Here is a 13,304-nt window from a genome sequence, read left to right on the forward strand (position 1 = left end):
TCCTGCGTCTTCGTTCTAATTTAGATATGGACAATTGACTTTTTTTATTTAATGGAAAAAAATGGGATTTGCAGCCGTGTTTTGATCTGGATTAATATATTAGTTATGAGAGCCTGACGTCTCGTCAACAGAGGGGCATATATAACGGCAAATTAAAAATAAGAGAACCAAGCCTATTGTCCTCATCGTAGGCGTCCGTACACTGTGTACGAACTGGCTGTGTGTACACTGTGTACAGACTGGCTGTGTGTACACGGTGTACGGACTGGCTGTGCATACACTGTGTACGGACTGGCTGTGTGTACACATGGTGTACGGACTGGCTGTGCGTACACTGTGTGCGGACTGGCTGTACGTACACGGTGTACGGACTGGCTGTGTGTACACGGTGTACGGACTGGCTGTGTACACACGGTGTACGGACTGGCTGTGTACACAGTGTACGGACTGGCTGTGTGTACACGTTGTACGGACTGGCTGTGCGTACACTGTGTACGGACTGGCTGTGTACACATGGTGTACGGACTGGCTGTGCGTACACTGTGCGGACTGGCTGTGTGTACACTGTGTACGGATTGGCTGTGTACACACGGTGTACGGACTGGCTGTGTGTACACTGTGTACGGATTGGCTGTGTACACACGGTGTACGGACTGGCTGTGTACACACGGTGTACGGACTGGCTGTGTACACACGGTGTACGGACTGGCTGTGTACACACGGTGTACGGACTGGCTGTGTACACACGGTGTACGGACTGGCTGTGTACACACGGTGTACGGACTGGCTGTGTACACACGGTGTACGGACTGGCTGTGTACACACGGTGTACGGACTGGCTGTGTACACACGGTGTACGGACTGGCTGTGTACACACGGTGTACGGACTGGCTGTGTACACACGGTGTACGGACTGGCTGTGTACACACGGTGTACGGACTGGCTGTGTACACACGGTGTACGGACTGGCTGTGTACACACGGTGTACGGACTGGCTGTGTACACACGGTGTACGGACTGGCTGTGTACACACGGTGTACGGACTGGCTGTGTACACACGGTGTACGGACTGGCTGTGTACACACGGTGTACGGACTGGCTGTGTACACACGGTGTACGGACTGGCTGTGTACACACGGTGTACGGACTGGCTGTGTACACACGGTGTACGGACTGGCTGTGTACACACGGTGTACGGACTGGCTGTGTACACACGGTGTACGGACTGGCTGTGTACACACGGTGTACGGACTGGCTGTGTACACACGGTGTACGGACTGGCTGTGCGTACACGGTGTACGGACTGGCTGTGCGTACACGGTGTACGGACTGGCTGTGCGTACACGGTGTACGGACTGGCTGTGCGTACACGGTGTACGGACTGGCTGTGCGTACACGGTGTACGGACTGGCTGTGCGTACACGGTGTACGGACTGGCTGTGCGTACACGGTGTACGGACTGGCTGTGCGTACACGGTGTACGGACTGGCTGTGCGTACACGGTGTACGGACTGGCTGTGCGTACACGGTGTACGGACTGGCTGTGTACACACGGTGTACGGACTGGCTGTGCGTACACGGTGTACGGACTGGCTGTGCGTACACGGTGTACGGACTGGCTGTGCGTACACGGTGTACGGACTGGCTGTGCGTACACGGTGTACGGACTGGCTGTGCGTACACGGTGTACGGACTGGCTGTGCGTACACGGTGTACGGACTGGCTGTGCGTACACGGTGTACGGACTGGCTGTGCGTACACGGTGTACGGACTGGCTGTGCGTACACTATACATATGAACCTAAGAGAACCTCTGACCTAATATAACGATGCGATTCGACGGAATTTTGTTGATGATAAATCAATTAAGCGTCACGTGATAGTTTTCTCACAGTCGCCCACCTTATCCCTGGGAACTGTGGCGGGTCGGTGCTACCTCGCCTGCCTTTCGTACCCCACACTTGACGAATGGGGCTACGTGACCCCACACACTTGACGAATGGGGCTACGTGACCCCACACACTTGACGAATGGGGCTACGTGACCCCACACACTTGACGAATGGGGCTACGTGACCCCACACACTTGACGTAGTGTACTGCAGTCTTGTATTGTAGGTCTGTTACTGCACTTTAATGCTTGTATTCTACTTGTAGCTATTGTAACTTCAATTCGTAATCCGAGGACAAAATATATTTTTAATTGTCAGTGTGACGGTTTTTGAACTTATATTTGACATCTTTCTTTGAGCGAAGCACCTGTGAACCATTCACCCGGGCTCCAGGAGACTCGAACTGTGGACCTCACGCTTGTGAGGCAGGAGCACTATCCACTCAGCTATGAGTAGTCATAATAAGAACAGATTCCAGAAGCAACAGCCTGCTGCCAAACTGTATTTTTACTTATGGACCACGCCAGCTAGCGAACTGCGTCAGTCTGGCGCCTGTTGATCTGAGGAGTTATTTCATGGGACCTTGACATGTGTCATGGGGTCATGCAATGTTATGGGGTCATGTAATGTCATGGGGTGTCATGTCATGGGGGTCATGTCATGTGGTTGTATGTCATTTACGTCCAGTTTGGCTCGTTGAACTAAATGTATTTTTTGGTACTCTTAAACATAATAAGATACACATACATAACTATTTTATTAAAATGTTCACACAACATGCTAGGCTGTCTTTGTGGCGTGTTTGTGAAACTCTGTCTTCCGTCATGAGATTTTATTAAGAAGCAAAAAATACTTAAGTGAACGGAAGTATAATTAGTCATAAAACTTTCCATTGTTTTCCATCTTATAACCAATCACGATGTGGGGAAAAAAGCAGAAGTTATTATTCCTGAGCAGTTTTGCTGATAACATAGTGATTAATATGTATTAATTAGTTAAGATTTCGTTGGAATATTTGCCACAATTTGGAAGACGTAATACAAAAAAACATTCTGTATAACAAAAATTTTCGAACAGTTTTAAATCGTATATTTCAGAATTAAATCTGGCAGAGAGCGTAGATGAGGATATTGTTTGCGCAGCTGTGGAAGTAGAAGTCTGGAGTGTAGATGCAGGCGTAGTTCTCGTCCAAGCCTCCATCGGGCTGGCCCGGGTACCAGTCCGGGCTAAAAATGTTCATATCTGCGCCATCACTGACCCACGTCCAGCTGCGGGGGAGAGTCAGAGTTACCGCAGGAAGAGGTAGAGATGTGTGGGTTAGGTGGAGGAAGCTCCTGTCCTCCAGTTTACTTACATATGTCAAGATTGGTAGATGCGTTGTCTTGTGTTGTACTAGATAGGAGGGCGGGTGTCACGTGTGTGTCACGTGTGTCGGTATGTATCAGGCTGTGGCAGAAAAATCATCAGTTGTGTGGACTTGGACTGTGTGGGGGTGGAGCCACGGTGGCATTAACGTCATCAAAATTGACATCATTGAAAGGAATTTCCTCTGCTAAGGGCAGAGTATCATGTGTAGAATATTCGGTAATTTTCCCGAGATCAGGGCATAATGTTTTATGGTATTGTTAGAAAAGTACATTTTAATTTGTTATTGTTAGTGTAGTTAGTAAAGAGCCATTAGCCAGTGCCAGCCTCGTTGTGGGGTTCAGTGGCACGCACGTAACCCTAATCATCATACCAAGTTGGGCCAGGCCGGCCCCAACCATCTGACTTCCAGTTAATTTTTCTCCTAAACAATTACAAGGCCTAGATGTAGTACAGAATGATGCCATGCGCATCATCCTGGGTTGTCCTAGAACTGTCAGAATTGTTAACATGAGAAAGGAACTAAACTTACCTTCCATTTACGAAAGAATAGTTCTACTTAGTACTATGTTTTGCGCCAAAACTTCGAAAAATAATGGTCCCCCCAGCTCTGTTCAAATTAAATTGAGATCCATTCTAAACAATTCTGACTGTTCCCTCAATCCGCCGCAAAAAGCTCCCTACAGTGTGTGGCTCAGTTGTTGTGCCTATAATCTTCAGAAACTGAATGTATCTCTTAACCCTGATAAAACTGTTCACTATATTCCCCCTTGGAAAAATGTGGAGGTCTCTCTGCATTATACTCCCATCAGTGTAAAACAAATGTATAACACTGACATTTTGAGATGTATAACATTAGAAGCTATTGACAGTCGTCTTCAAATTCTCAAACCGACTGAATCCTATGCCTTTACTGATGGCTCTGTGCAGTTAGGCACTGGTAGAACAGGTTGTGCATGTGCAGTGTATAAAGGGAATGAAATGATCATGACTAGTACACAGAGATTGAACAACTGGGCAAGTACGACACAGACCGAGCTATTGGGTATTTATCTAGCCACTGGGTACCTTAAGCTCAATGGTGGTGGAGTGATATTCTGTGACTCTAAAAGTGCTCTGTAGTCCTTAAATAACCCATCACAATGTCCGTCGGAAGTAGCTTGTAATATTAAATGGAATGTAATTTTTGCCAATGATAATAACTCTTGTATAAAATTTGTGTGGATCCCATCCCATGTTGGAGTTGGAAAACATGACTTTGTAGATCCATTGGCCAATGAGGCTTGCAGGAAAGAAAACATTGATTATGACTTTGGACTATCTAATGCAGTTATTAGAAACATACAAATTAAAGAAATTAATTCAGATTTAGAAGAACTAAGAAATGCCCAGAGACCTGAAAGCTGCAGTATTAAAAGTTATGACAAGTTTTGTAATAATAGGTATTTGTATGGTCAGCACAGTAACCGGACCAGGCAATGTGATGTAGTCATTGCGCGAATTCGCCTTGGCTATAGACACATCTGGCAGGTTAGTGAGGCTGAGCCACTACCAGAATATTCAGATTGTAAACTCTGTGATAAACCTTTAATGCATTCACTAGAACACTATATTGATGAATGTGAAACCGTAAAGGACTTTAGACCTCCTGGCCTCTTGTACCACCAACTGTTTAACTATTTTATTGACTCAGGTGTTCTGGACGACATACTAACAATTTACCCAAAATTTGCTTGTCCATTTTAAAGAATGAAGAACATTTTTTATTTATATTACTTCTAAGCTGCATCACTTATGAACCCATCTCTGCCCTTGTGTGGCAGTGCACAATAGAAAGTGGTTTTCACGTATCCATACATTAAAACATTGATTGTAACCATGATATATATGTGCTTCAGCCTACAGAGTAGACCTATTGTCTTATGTATGACCCTCTGTCCTGCGTGACAGTGAATACTAGCATTATCCTCACTTTAATAAGACTATCAAAATCCTCAGATTAGGCAAAATTGTAATTAATTTTGTCAATAAAGATGTTAATAATAATAATAATAACTTCCAGCCACTTTTATTTTAGGATTAGATGTTATATTATTTGCTATATTAGATTTTTATATTTACTAAGATTATGTAGATATTTGACCAATAAACTAATGAATTCTATAGTAGCGGTTAACTGAAATGACCTCGGCTTTCACAACCACGTGGGCTGGACGGTAGAGCGACGGTCTCGCTTCTTGCAGGTCGGCGTTCAATCCCCGACCGTCTAAGTGCTTAGACACCATACCCCCCCTTATCCCGTCCCAATCCTAATCCTGACTCCTTCCAAGTGCTATATAGTCATAATAGCTTGACGCGCTCTCCTGATAGTTCCCTTCCCTTCCACTGCTTGCATTCCTCCCATCCTACCCTGCTAAACGTAAGAGTCAGTAGGAGGGGGGGGGGGCGGGGGATGTTTAGCTGGGAGGGCTGTGAGGTGGGCGCGAACCTACGACCAAGGCATTACCAGTCGACGTACTCCACAAGTTATGGTGGTCCAGTGGTAGAGTACACGACTGGCCACGCCTTGGCCGAAGTTTTGGGCCCACCTCACAGCCCTGGAGGATTTTCTCTTATTATTATTGTTATTGTTATTGTTATTGTTATTATTATTATTATTATATGTCTGCCACCTTGTAATCACACAGCTTGTACCCCGAGTCATGGCGGCTCGGCTCTGACACTCTTAATCGACTGTGATCAAATCAATATTTTTTTCACAGGGTTTATAAACTACTTCTGAAATTAAAGAAAGACCACCGATGCCCGAAAATCCTTGTGATTCTCTTACAGGTCGATCATATCTGTCAAAATAAGATTACTTCACCAAGTCACATAACGTGTGTGTGACCTTCAGGAACAGTGAGTAGCGTGTTACTTACTTTCCCTCTTGGTCTTCGTCAGTTCCTCCTATCCAGAAACCTTCGTCCTGGAGATCTGAAAATTTGGATTATATATTAAAGTTTACCTGTAGAATTATAATGGACGAAATTAAACGAAGATATATTTTAGTCTTTAAACTAAACTGCTGTATTGTTTCGGTTGCCAATTATTAATGCGAGACGGCGAATGCCGCTTCTTTTACGAATACAGCTCGTGTGGCTAACTCTGCCTGGCACCAGGTGCCAGTGTACCCCATAGTCGGCTGGACGTGGTACAAGGTGCCGGTGTACCCCATAGCCGGCTAGCACCAGGCGCCACAGCGCCTCTGTACTTCATAAACACCCGAAGTACTAAACAAAGTGCTAGATTTAGAAATAGGTTAAATCATTAGGATTCAAGGAGAGGATTCAACGCCACAACCTTGGTCGTGTTGGCTAGTCTGGCGCCCCTCCCCTCTGACTCTTGTGCCCACCACGTTCAAGCTTTCTTGCTGGGTGTCTCCAGCTCAAGCGCTGAAGGTGTGTGCTTCAGGTGTGGTCTTGGCCATGGTGAACACCAAGACATGTCCAGCCTTGTCAAGAAAACGCCTCAGGCTCGAAGTAGATGGTGATGGAGACGTCAAACCACTTATAATATCTCCCAATCCTGAGCACTCCAGGTGCAAACTCTGTGAGCAGGAACTGGGGCATGATCTCCCACACTAAATCACCGAATGCCCAGTTATTAGACCTTTCAAATCCGTTGGCATGAGGTACCTGGAGCTATGTAATTACTTTATTAACCTTTGTGTTGTTGATATCCTCATAATTCACCCAGAGTCTGTCAGTGCAGACTACTCATCACATGCCTCTGTATGACTAACCATCCTGTGTGATGGGGATGTTTAGCATCACGTAGCTAGTTTTTTTGACACACTGTACTCCCCTTCATATAGTCTAGGGTAGCTGCATAAATGCAGATGTACCTAAATGTGTTCATTATTTTTTTATTATTATTATTAAGAGTTCTTGGACAAAAATAAGGCAGCACTAGACATAAGGGAGGGGGTCACTGTCATGTGTGGTGAGCCAAGGCAAGGAGTTGGCAGTGAAGTTGAGACTTATTAACGAATAATTGTTAGTCTTGTATTGTAAAACAGCGTGAATGTGAGGGCCGAGTTCATCTCTGATAATGAGTGGCTGTTTTGCCATAGTTGTAGGACATGTCGGAAAATCCGACACCATTTAATAATATCATACAGGCAGATAATATTGCTGTGTTGTATAAACAAGTTAATCCATAGAAAATGTAACTTGTAGTGGAATTTCCGTCTATAGAAAACGGGATATCATTACCACATACTATTATAAATTTACCACCTATTATGGTGGGAATTATTCTTAAATACATTAGTCTTTGGACTTTACCATCATAAAAACATCTCATATAAATTAACTTAATTATCAGAATTAAAATAGAGTAAATGTGACCCTTCTATCACTTACTGTCATCTGGACAATGTAGGCCAGTAGCGTCAGTTGTGAGGGAGTGGTCAACCATTGTTATTGTACTTAGACCAGAGGCTCACGCGAGCCATTCGGCTCCTGTTAATTTTACTTGGACGTAGTGTTATGGAAACCAAAGGTGTACCATTATCAACACGCTGTCAACAAATACAAGTTAAGTGTTCTGCCGAAACCCATTTATCTATCATTTATGGCCATTAATGTCATTAGATAGGGTGTGCCGGTTAGAATACGAGATCGCCTCATACTAAAGGTAATTAAGCCTAGGTCTTTATGGTTCCTTGTACAGTGTTTTCTCTGATATAGCTGTCATATATTAGGATTCTGGCTTCATAGCTAGCGCCCTTTTGACAGGTCAAGACGAGGAAGCATGCTTTGTGCATCAGTTACCAGGGTGTTGGAAGCTACCTCAAAGAGGATAATTTGGTGTCTACATCCTGGTTATACCTGGTGGACTAAGGCCTGCTGTACAATAAGATAAGGAACCTCTTCAATGTTTAACAATATGTGTAGTTAATACTGTAGTTTGATTGGCTGCATATATATAAATTTAATATAAACCCCCCCCCTAATGTGTAGAGGATCGATTTGTGAGATTATTGCAGAAATACAGTCCACTAATCATCATACCAATTACTATCGAAGTATATAAATTAACGTAAATATAAATTCATATAAATGAAATATAAATCTCACAGGTCGGTTCCCACAGGACATAGTGTGGGAAACTTTCCTTACACCTGCATACCCATCCGCTGCTTAATGAGAGAGTAAGTCAGTTCAGAAAATGGGAAAATATTTATTGCTATTTCGAGCCACGTCGTTTTAGTCAAAATGAAGGAAAAATGTTCTTTGTAAAAGAGCACAAAAATGTTGTCTTCCAGTATATCATAAGAATTCTAGAAGTCTAAAGAACGAGATTAATGACCTCAGAGAACTGGTGTGTGTACTGAAAAGTCAAGCCATAATAGCACTCGATGAAACAAGGGATGGAAGGGAGAGAGTTTGGACACACCAGGATTCATCCATCTAGATAAATGAATAGGAGCAAGTGTTGTCCCTGTAGCCTGGAGGGTAGTTAACGTTGTACCAATATTAGAAGAGGAGGATAGAGTACTTACTGCTTGACACCATCATGGGAAAGATCCCGGCAGCAATGATTTTAAATTATATAACAAATGTAGAACAAAATACCGGTTTAAAAAAAACTCCATATATGGGCTTACAAGGATCATTCTTATCTTACTATTTTGTTATCGTTTAGTCAATCATTTTCAAGGCAGATAACAAATATGCCGAAGTATATCTTGGCTGTATATCTTGGCTTGGAAGAATAGTATGGTTTGCTGTGTCATTCTGATATATCTCTCGTAAACTGTTTTCCGTTCTCCATACCTACCCTGTCATCTTCCCACCACCTGTGTACTCACCTAGTTGTGTTTGCGGGGGTTGAACTCTGGCTCTTTGGTCCCGCCTCTCAACCGTCAATCAACAGGTATACAGATTCCTGAGCCTATTGGGCTCTATCATATCTACACTTGAAACTGTGTATGGAGTCAGCCTCTACCACATCACTTCCTAATGCATTCCATTTGCCAACTCCTTGCCTTGTGAGGGTGTGTGTGTGTGTACTCACCTAGTTGTTTGCGGGGGTTGAGCTCTGGCTCTTTGGTCCCGCCTCTCAACCGTCAATCAACAGGTGTACAGATTCCTGAGCCTACTGGGCTCTATCATATCTACATTTGAAACTGTGTATGGAGTCAGCCTCCACCCACATAACTTTCTAGTGCATTCCATTTACTAACTACTCTGACACTGAAAAAGTTCTTTCTAATGTCTCTGTGGCTCATTTGGGTACTCAGCTTCCACCTGTGTCCCCTTGTTCGCGTCCTTCCAGTGTTGAATAGTTCATCCTTGTTTATCCGGTCGATTCCCCTGAGGATTTTGTAGTTTTGTAGGTGTGTGTGTGTGTACATCGTATCTCAGGAGAGGCGGCGTGACGAATGGTCTCACCTGGATGCTGCATGATGTACTGGTACACAGAGTTATGAAGACCGTTCCTCAGCTCGGCCAGGTTGGCTCCTTCAGCCTGACACAGGGCCCTCATGTGGTGCCACAACCCCTTCTCCGTCATGTAGAACTTTATACACATGGGCACCATCGGGTCCGTGCCGAAGTTCTCGTACTGGAAGGGGCACGGGTTCACTGGAAAGGAAGCCAAAAGGAACCGTTACGTACAGTGGTGAGAGTTGCGTAATGCTACAGCATGAACTGCACTGTGGCGAGTGTTGATGAGCACTGTTACTATATGGGGGCTGGATAAGCACTGTTACTATATGGGGGCTGGATAAGCACTTACTATATGGGGGCTGGATAAGCACTGTTACTGTATGGGGGCTGGATAAGCACTGTTATTGTATGGGGGCTGGATAAGCACTGTTACTATATGGGGGCTGGATAAGCACTGTTACTATATGGGGGCTGGATAAGCACTGTTACTATATGGGGGCTGGATAAGCACTGTTACTATATGGGGGGCTGGATAAGCACTGTTACTATATGGGGGGCTGGATAAGCACTGTTACTATATGGGGGGCTGGATAAGCACTGTTACTATATGGGGGGCTGGATAAGCACTGTTACTATATGGGGGGCTGGATAAGCACTGTTACTATATGGGGGCTGGATAAGCACTGTTACTATATGGGGGCTGGATAAGCACTGTTACTATATGGGGGGCTGGATAAGCACTGTTACTATATGGGGGGCTGGATAAGCACTGTTACTATATGGGGGGCTGGATAAGCACTGTTACTATATGGGGGGCTGGATAAGCACTGTTACTATATGGGGGCTGGATAAGCACTGTTACTATATGGGGGCTAGATAAGCACTGTTACTCTGAGGCTGGATAAACATTAATGCTACTCATTGATGCCGATAGTGGACGATATCATTACAATGGTTCCTAAAGACTTGTACATGTTCTTAAGACGGATCCTCATATTGAAGTGGTCACTATTGCCGCCTTCCTTTATGCTGTGATGTTAGTGCGCGGGCCCTGAGCCTCTGGCCGGCCCACTAAGTCTTACACCTTTGTCTTACACAGGCGGCAGAAGAGTGCTGATGACTCTTGTGTAAGTTTCTTTCTTTCGACGGCCGCCTTAGCAGCTCAATATTTTCTTTAGGGTGACGATGAGGACTTTAGTGGAAGAAAATGGCAACACCAGTCAATGGAATCATTGCACTCATTTCCAGATAGTTCGGAGTGTGGCCCTGGTGGCGGTGTGGCCCAGGTGGCGGTGTGGCCCAGGTGGCGGTGTGGCCCAGGTGGCGGTGTGGCCCAGGTGGCGGTGTGGCCCAGGTGGAGGTGTGGCCCAGGTGGCGGTGTGGCCCAGGTGGCGGTGTGGCCCAGGTGGCGGTGTGGCCCAGGTGGCGGTGTGGCCCAGGTGGCGGTGTGGCCCAGGTGGCGGTGTGGCCCAGGAGGCGGTGTGGCCCAGGTGGAGGTGTGGCCCAGGTGAGAATCGGACCAGAGTTCATTGTTATCACTCCCAATGCTACTCACTCAATGATGATCACTCACTCCCAGTTAGGAGTGAGGATCATCAAAGCTAACCAAATAATCCCTAATATATACATAATTAATGCACACAGTAAAACGACAATTGTTCTCAACATTGGAACAGGTAAATCCCACTGGTGGACGCAGACATGTTCACGACATAAACCATAGTTGTCACACAAATTTCAGCCACTAGATCTTACCTTGACAGGAGGCAACAGTGAGCGCCGCCGCTGAAAAATGTCGGTAAATTAGTATATAAGTAAAATTATATATCACTATATCAGCACTTTTGACACTATATCATGTTTTGAGACATTTAGATGGTGATGGATTTAGAGACGTTCCAAAAATGGATGGTTTTGATCCACCCCCCCCCCCCCTTCCTCCACACCTGACACTTCTCCCCCAGTTCTGAACACCAACACAAGCCTGCCGCTCCACACCTGACACTTCTCCCCCAGTACTGAACACCAACACAAGCCTGCCGCTCCACACCTGACACTTCTCCCCCAGTACTGAACACCAACACAAGCCTGCCGCTCCACACCTGACACTTCTCCCCCAGTACTGAACACCAACACAAGCCTGCCGCTCCACACCTGACACTTCTCCCCCAGGACTGAACACCAACACAAGCCTGCCGCTCCACACCTGACACTTCTCCCTCAGTAGTGAACACCAACACAAGCCTGCCGCTCCACACCTGACACTTCTCCCCCAGTACTGAACACCAACACAAGCCTGCCGCTCCACACCTGACACTTCTCCCCCAGTACTGAACACCAACACAAGCCTGCCGCTCCACACCTGACACTTCTCCCCCAGTACTGAACACCAACACAAGCCTGCCGCTCCACACCTGACACTTCTCCCCCAGTACTGAACACATACACAAGCCTGCCGCTCCACACCTGACACTTCTCCCCCAGTACTGAACACCAACACAAGCCTGCCGCTCCACACCTGACACTTCTCCCCCAGTACTGAACACCAACACAAGCCTGCCGCTCCACACCTGACACTTCTCCCCCAGTACTGAACACCAACACAAGCCTGCCGCTCCACACCTGACACTTCTCCCCCAGTACTGAACACCAACACAAGCCTGCCGCTCCACACCTGACACTTCTCCCCCAGTACTGAACACCAACACAAGCCTGCCGCTCCACACCTGACACTTCTCCCCCAGTACTGAACACCAACACAAGCCTGCCGCTCCACACCTGACACTTCTCCCCCAGTACTGAACACCAACACAAGCCTGCTGCTCCACACCTGACACTTCTCCCCCAGTACTGAACACCAACACAAGCCTGCCGCTCCACACCTGACACTTCTCCCCCAGTACTGAACACCAACACAAGCCTGCTGCTCCACACCTGACACTTCTCCCCCAGTACTGAACACCAACACAAGCCTGCCGCTCGACACATGACAGTTAACGAGTCTCCTCTACCAAAGGCAAGAGCCACAGTCGCTGCTCTCTTCATGACGAGTGTTGCTGTGTTGCTGCTGCTTCCCACTGGTGTTGCCGCTGGTGTTGTGTTGAGGACCGTGGAGGGTGGAGTGTGTGGCAGCCCAAACAGTCTGGGTTATATACCATTCGTTGCTCCAAGGTGAACACTAGGGGACCCCCCCTACCCTCCTCCCCCCCCCCCCCCCTCCTCCCTGGACATGTAAGTCCCCATGTACGCGGATTCCATTTGGTGGTTGGCGTGACATCTTAACTAACACTGTGACCAACAGCGGACATCCTCGCTGTCAGTAATCTTCACAATACTCGATACTTGCCAGCCCTGGTTCTCACTGTTCACCGTCTTGTTCACGGCCTTTGTTACACACCATCATCATTATGGAACCTCTTCACCTGGCGGAGACGCCTGTTGCAGCGAGGCCTCCTACTCGCTGCTACTCCTGAAGACTGAAGACCGTGTGCCGTAGCCTCGCCAAGCTGGGCATTGTGAAGAGTGTGGAGGATTATTGTGCTTCCCTAGAACACGCCACCAAGAATTGCTCCTCGAGCCCAGGCGAGACGTTTGGACAACGGTTTCTTACAC

The 13,304-nt window shown here is 46.5% G+C and overlaps 1 protein-coding gene and 1 long non-coding RNA gene across 4 annotated transcripts in view; one reads left to right on the plus strand and one right to left on the minus strand.

Annotated features, from left to right (window-relative positions):
- Positions 1-12,850, minus strand: part of LOC123774637 (hepatic lectin) — an 18,789-nt gene extending 5,939 nt beyond the window's left edge. The window contains exons 1-5 of one of the 2 annotated variants that reach the window (XM_045769143.2): positions 12,704-12,837; positions 11,448-11,477; positions 9,696-9,887; positions 6,177-6,231; positions 2,629-3,158 (exon numbers count right to left, since the gene is read on the minus strand). In XM_045769143.2, the coding sequence (XP_045625099.2) occupies positions 2,990-3,158; positions 6,177-6,231; positions 9,696-9,887; positions 11,448-11,477; positions 12,704-12,737 (480 nt within the window). In that variant the 5' untranslated portion in view covers positions 12,738-12,837 and the 3' untranslated portion in view covers positions 2,629-2,989. Of the gene's footprint in view, positions 1-2,628; positions 3,159-6,176; positions 6,232-9,695; positions 9,888-11,447; positions 11,478-12,703 lie in introns of those variants that run through there. The other variant, XM_069304026.1, reaches the window with a different exon arrangement.
- LOC138351909 (uncharacterized) overlaps positions 1-13,304 on the plus strand; it is a 254,195-nt gene that overhangs the window by 228,490 nt on the left and 12,401 nt on the right. The window lies entirely within an intron of this gene.

The sequence above is a fragment of the Procambarus clarkii genome, chromosome 51, assembly GCF_040958095.1.
Source record: "Procambarus clarkii isolate CNS0578487 chromosome 51, FALCON_Pclarkii_2.0, whole genome shotgun sequence".
NCBI classification, from domain to species: domain Eukaryota; kingdom Metazoa; phylum Arthropoda; class Malacostraca; order Decapoda; family Cambaridae; genus Procambarus; species Procambarus clarkii.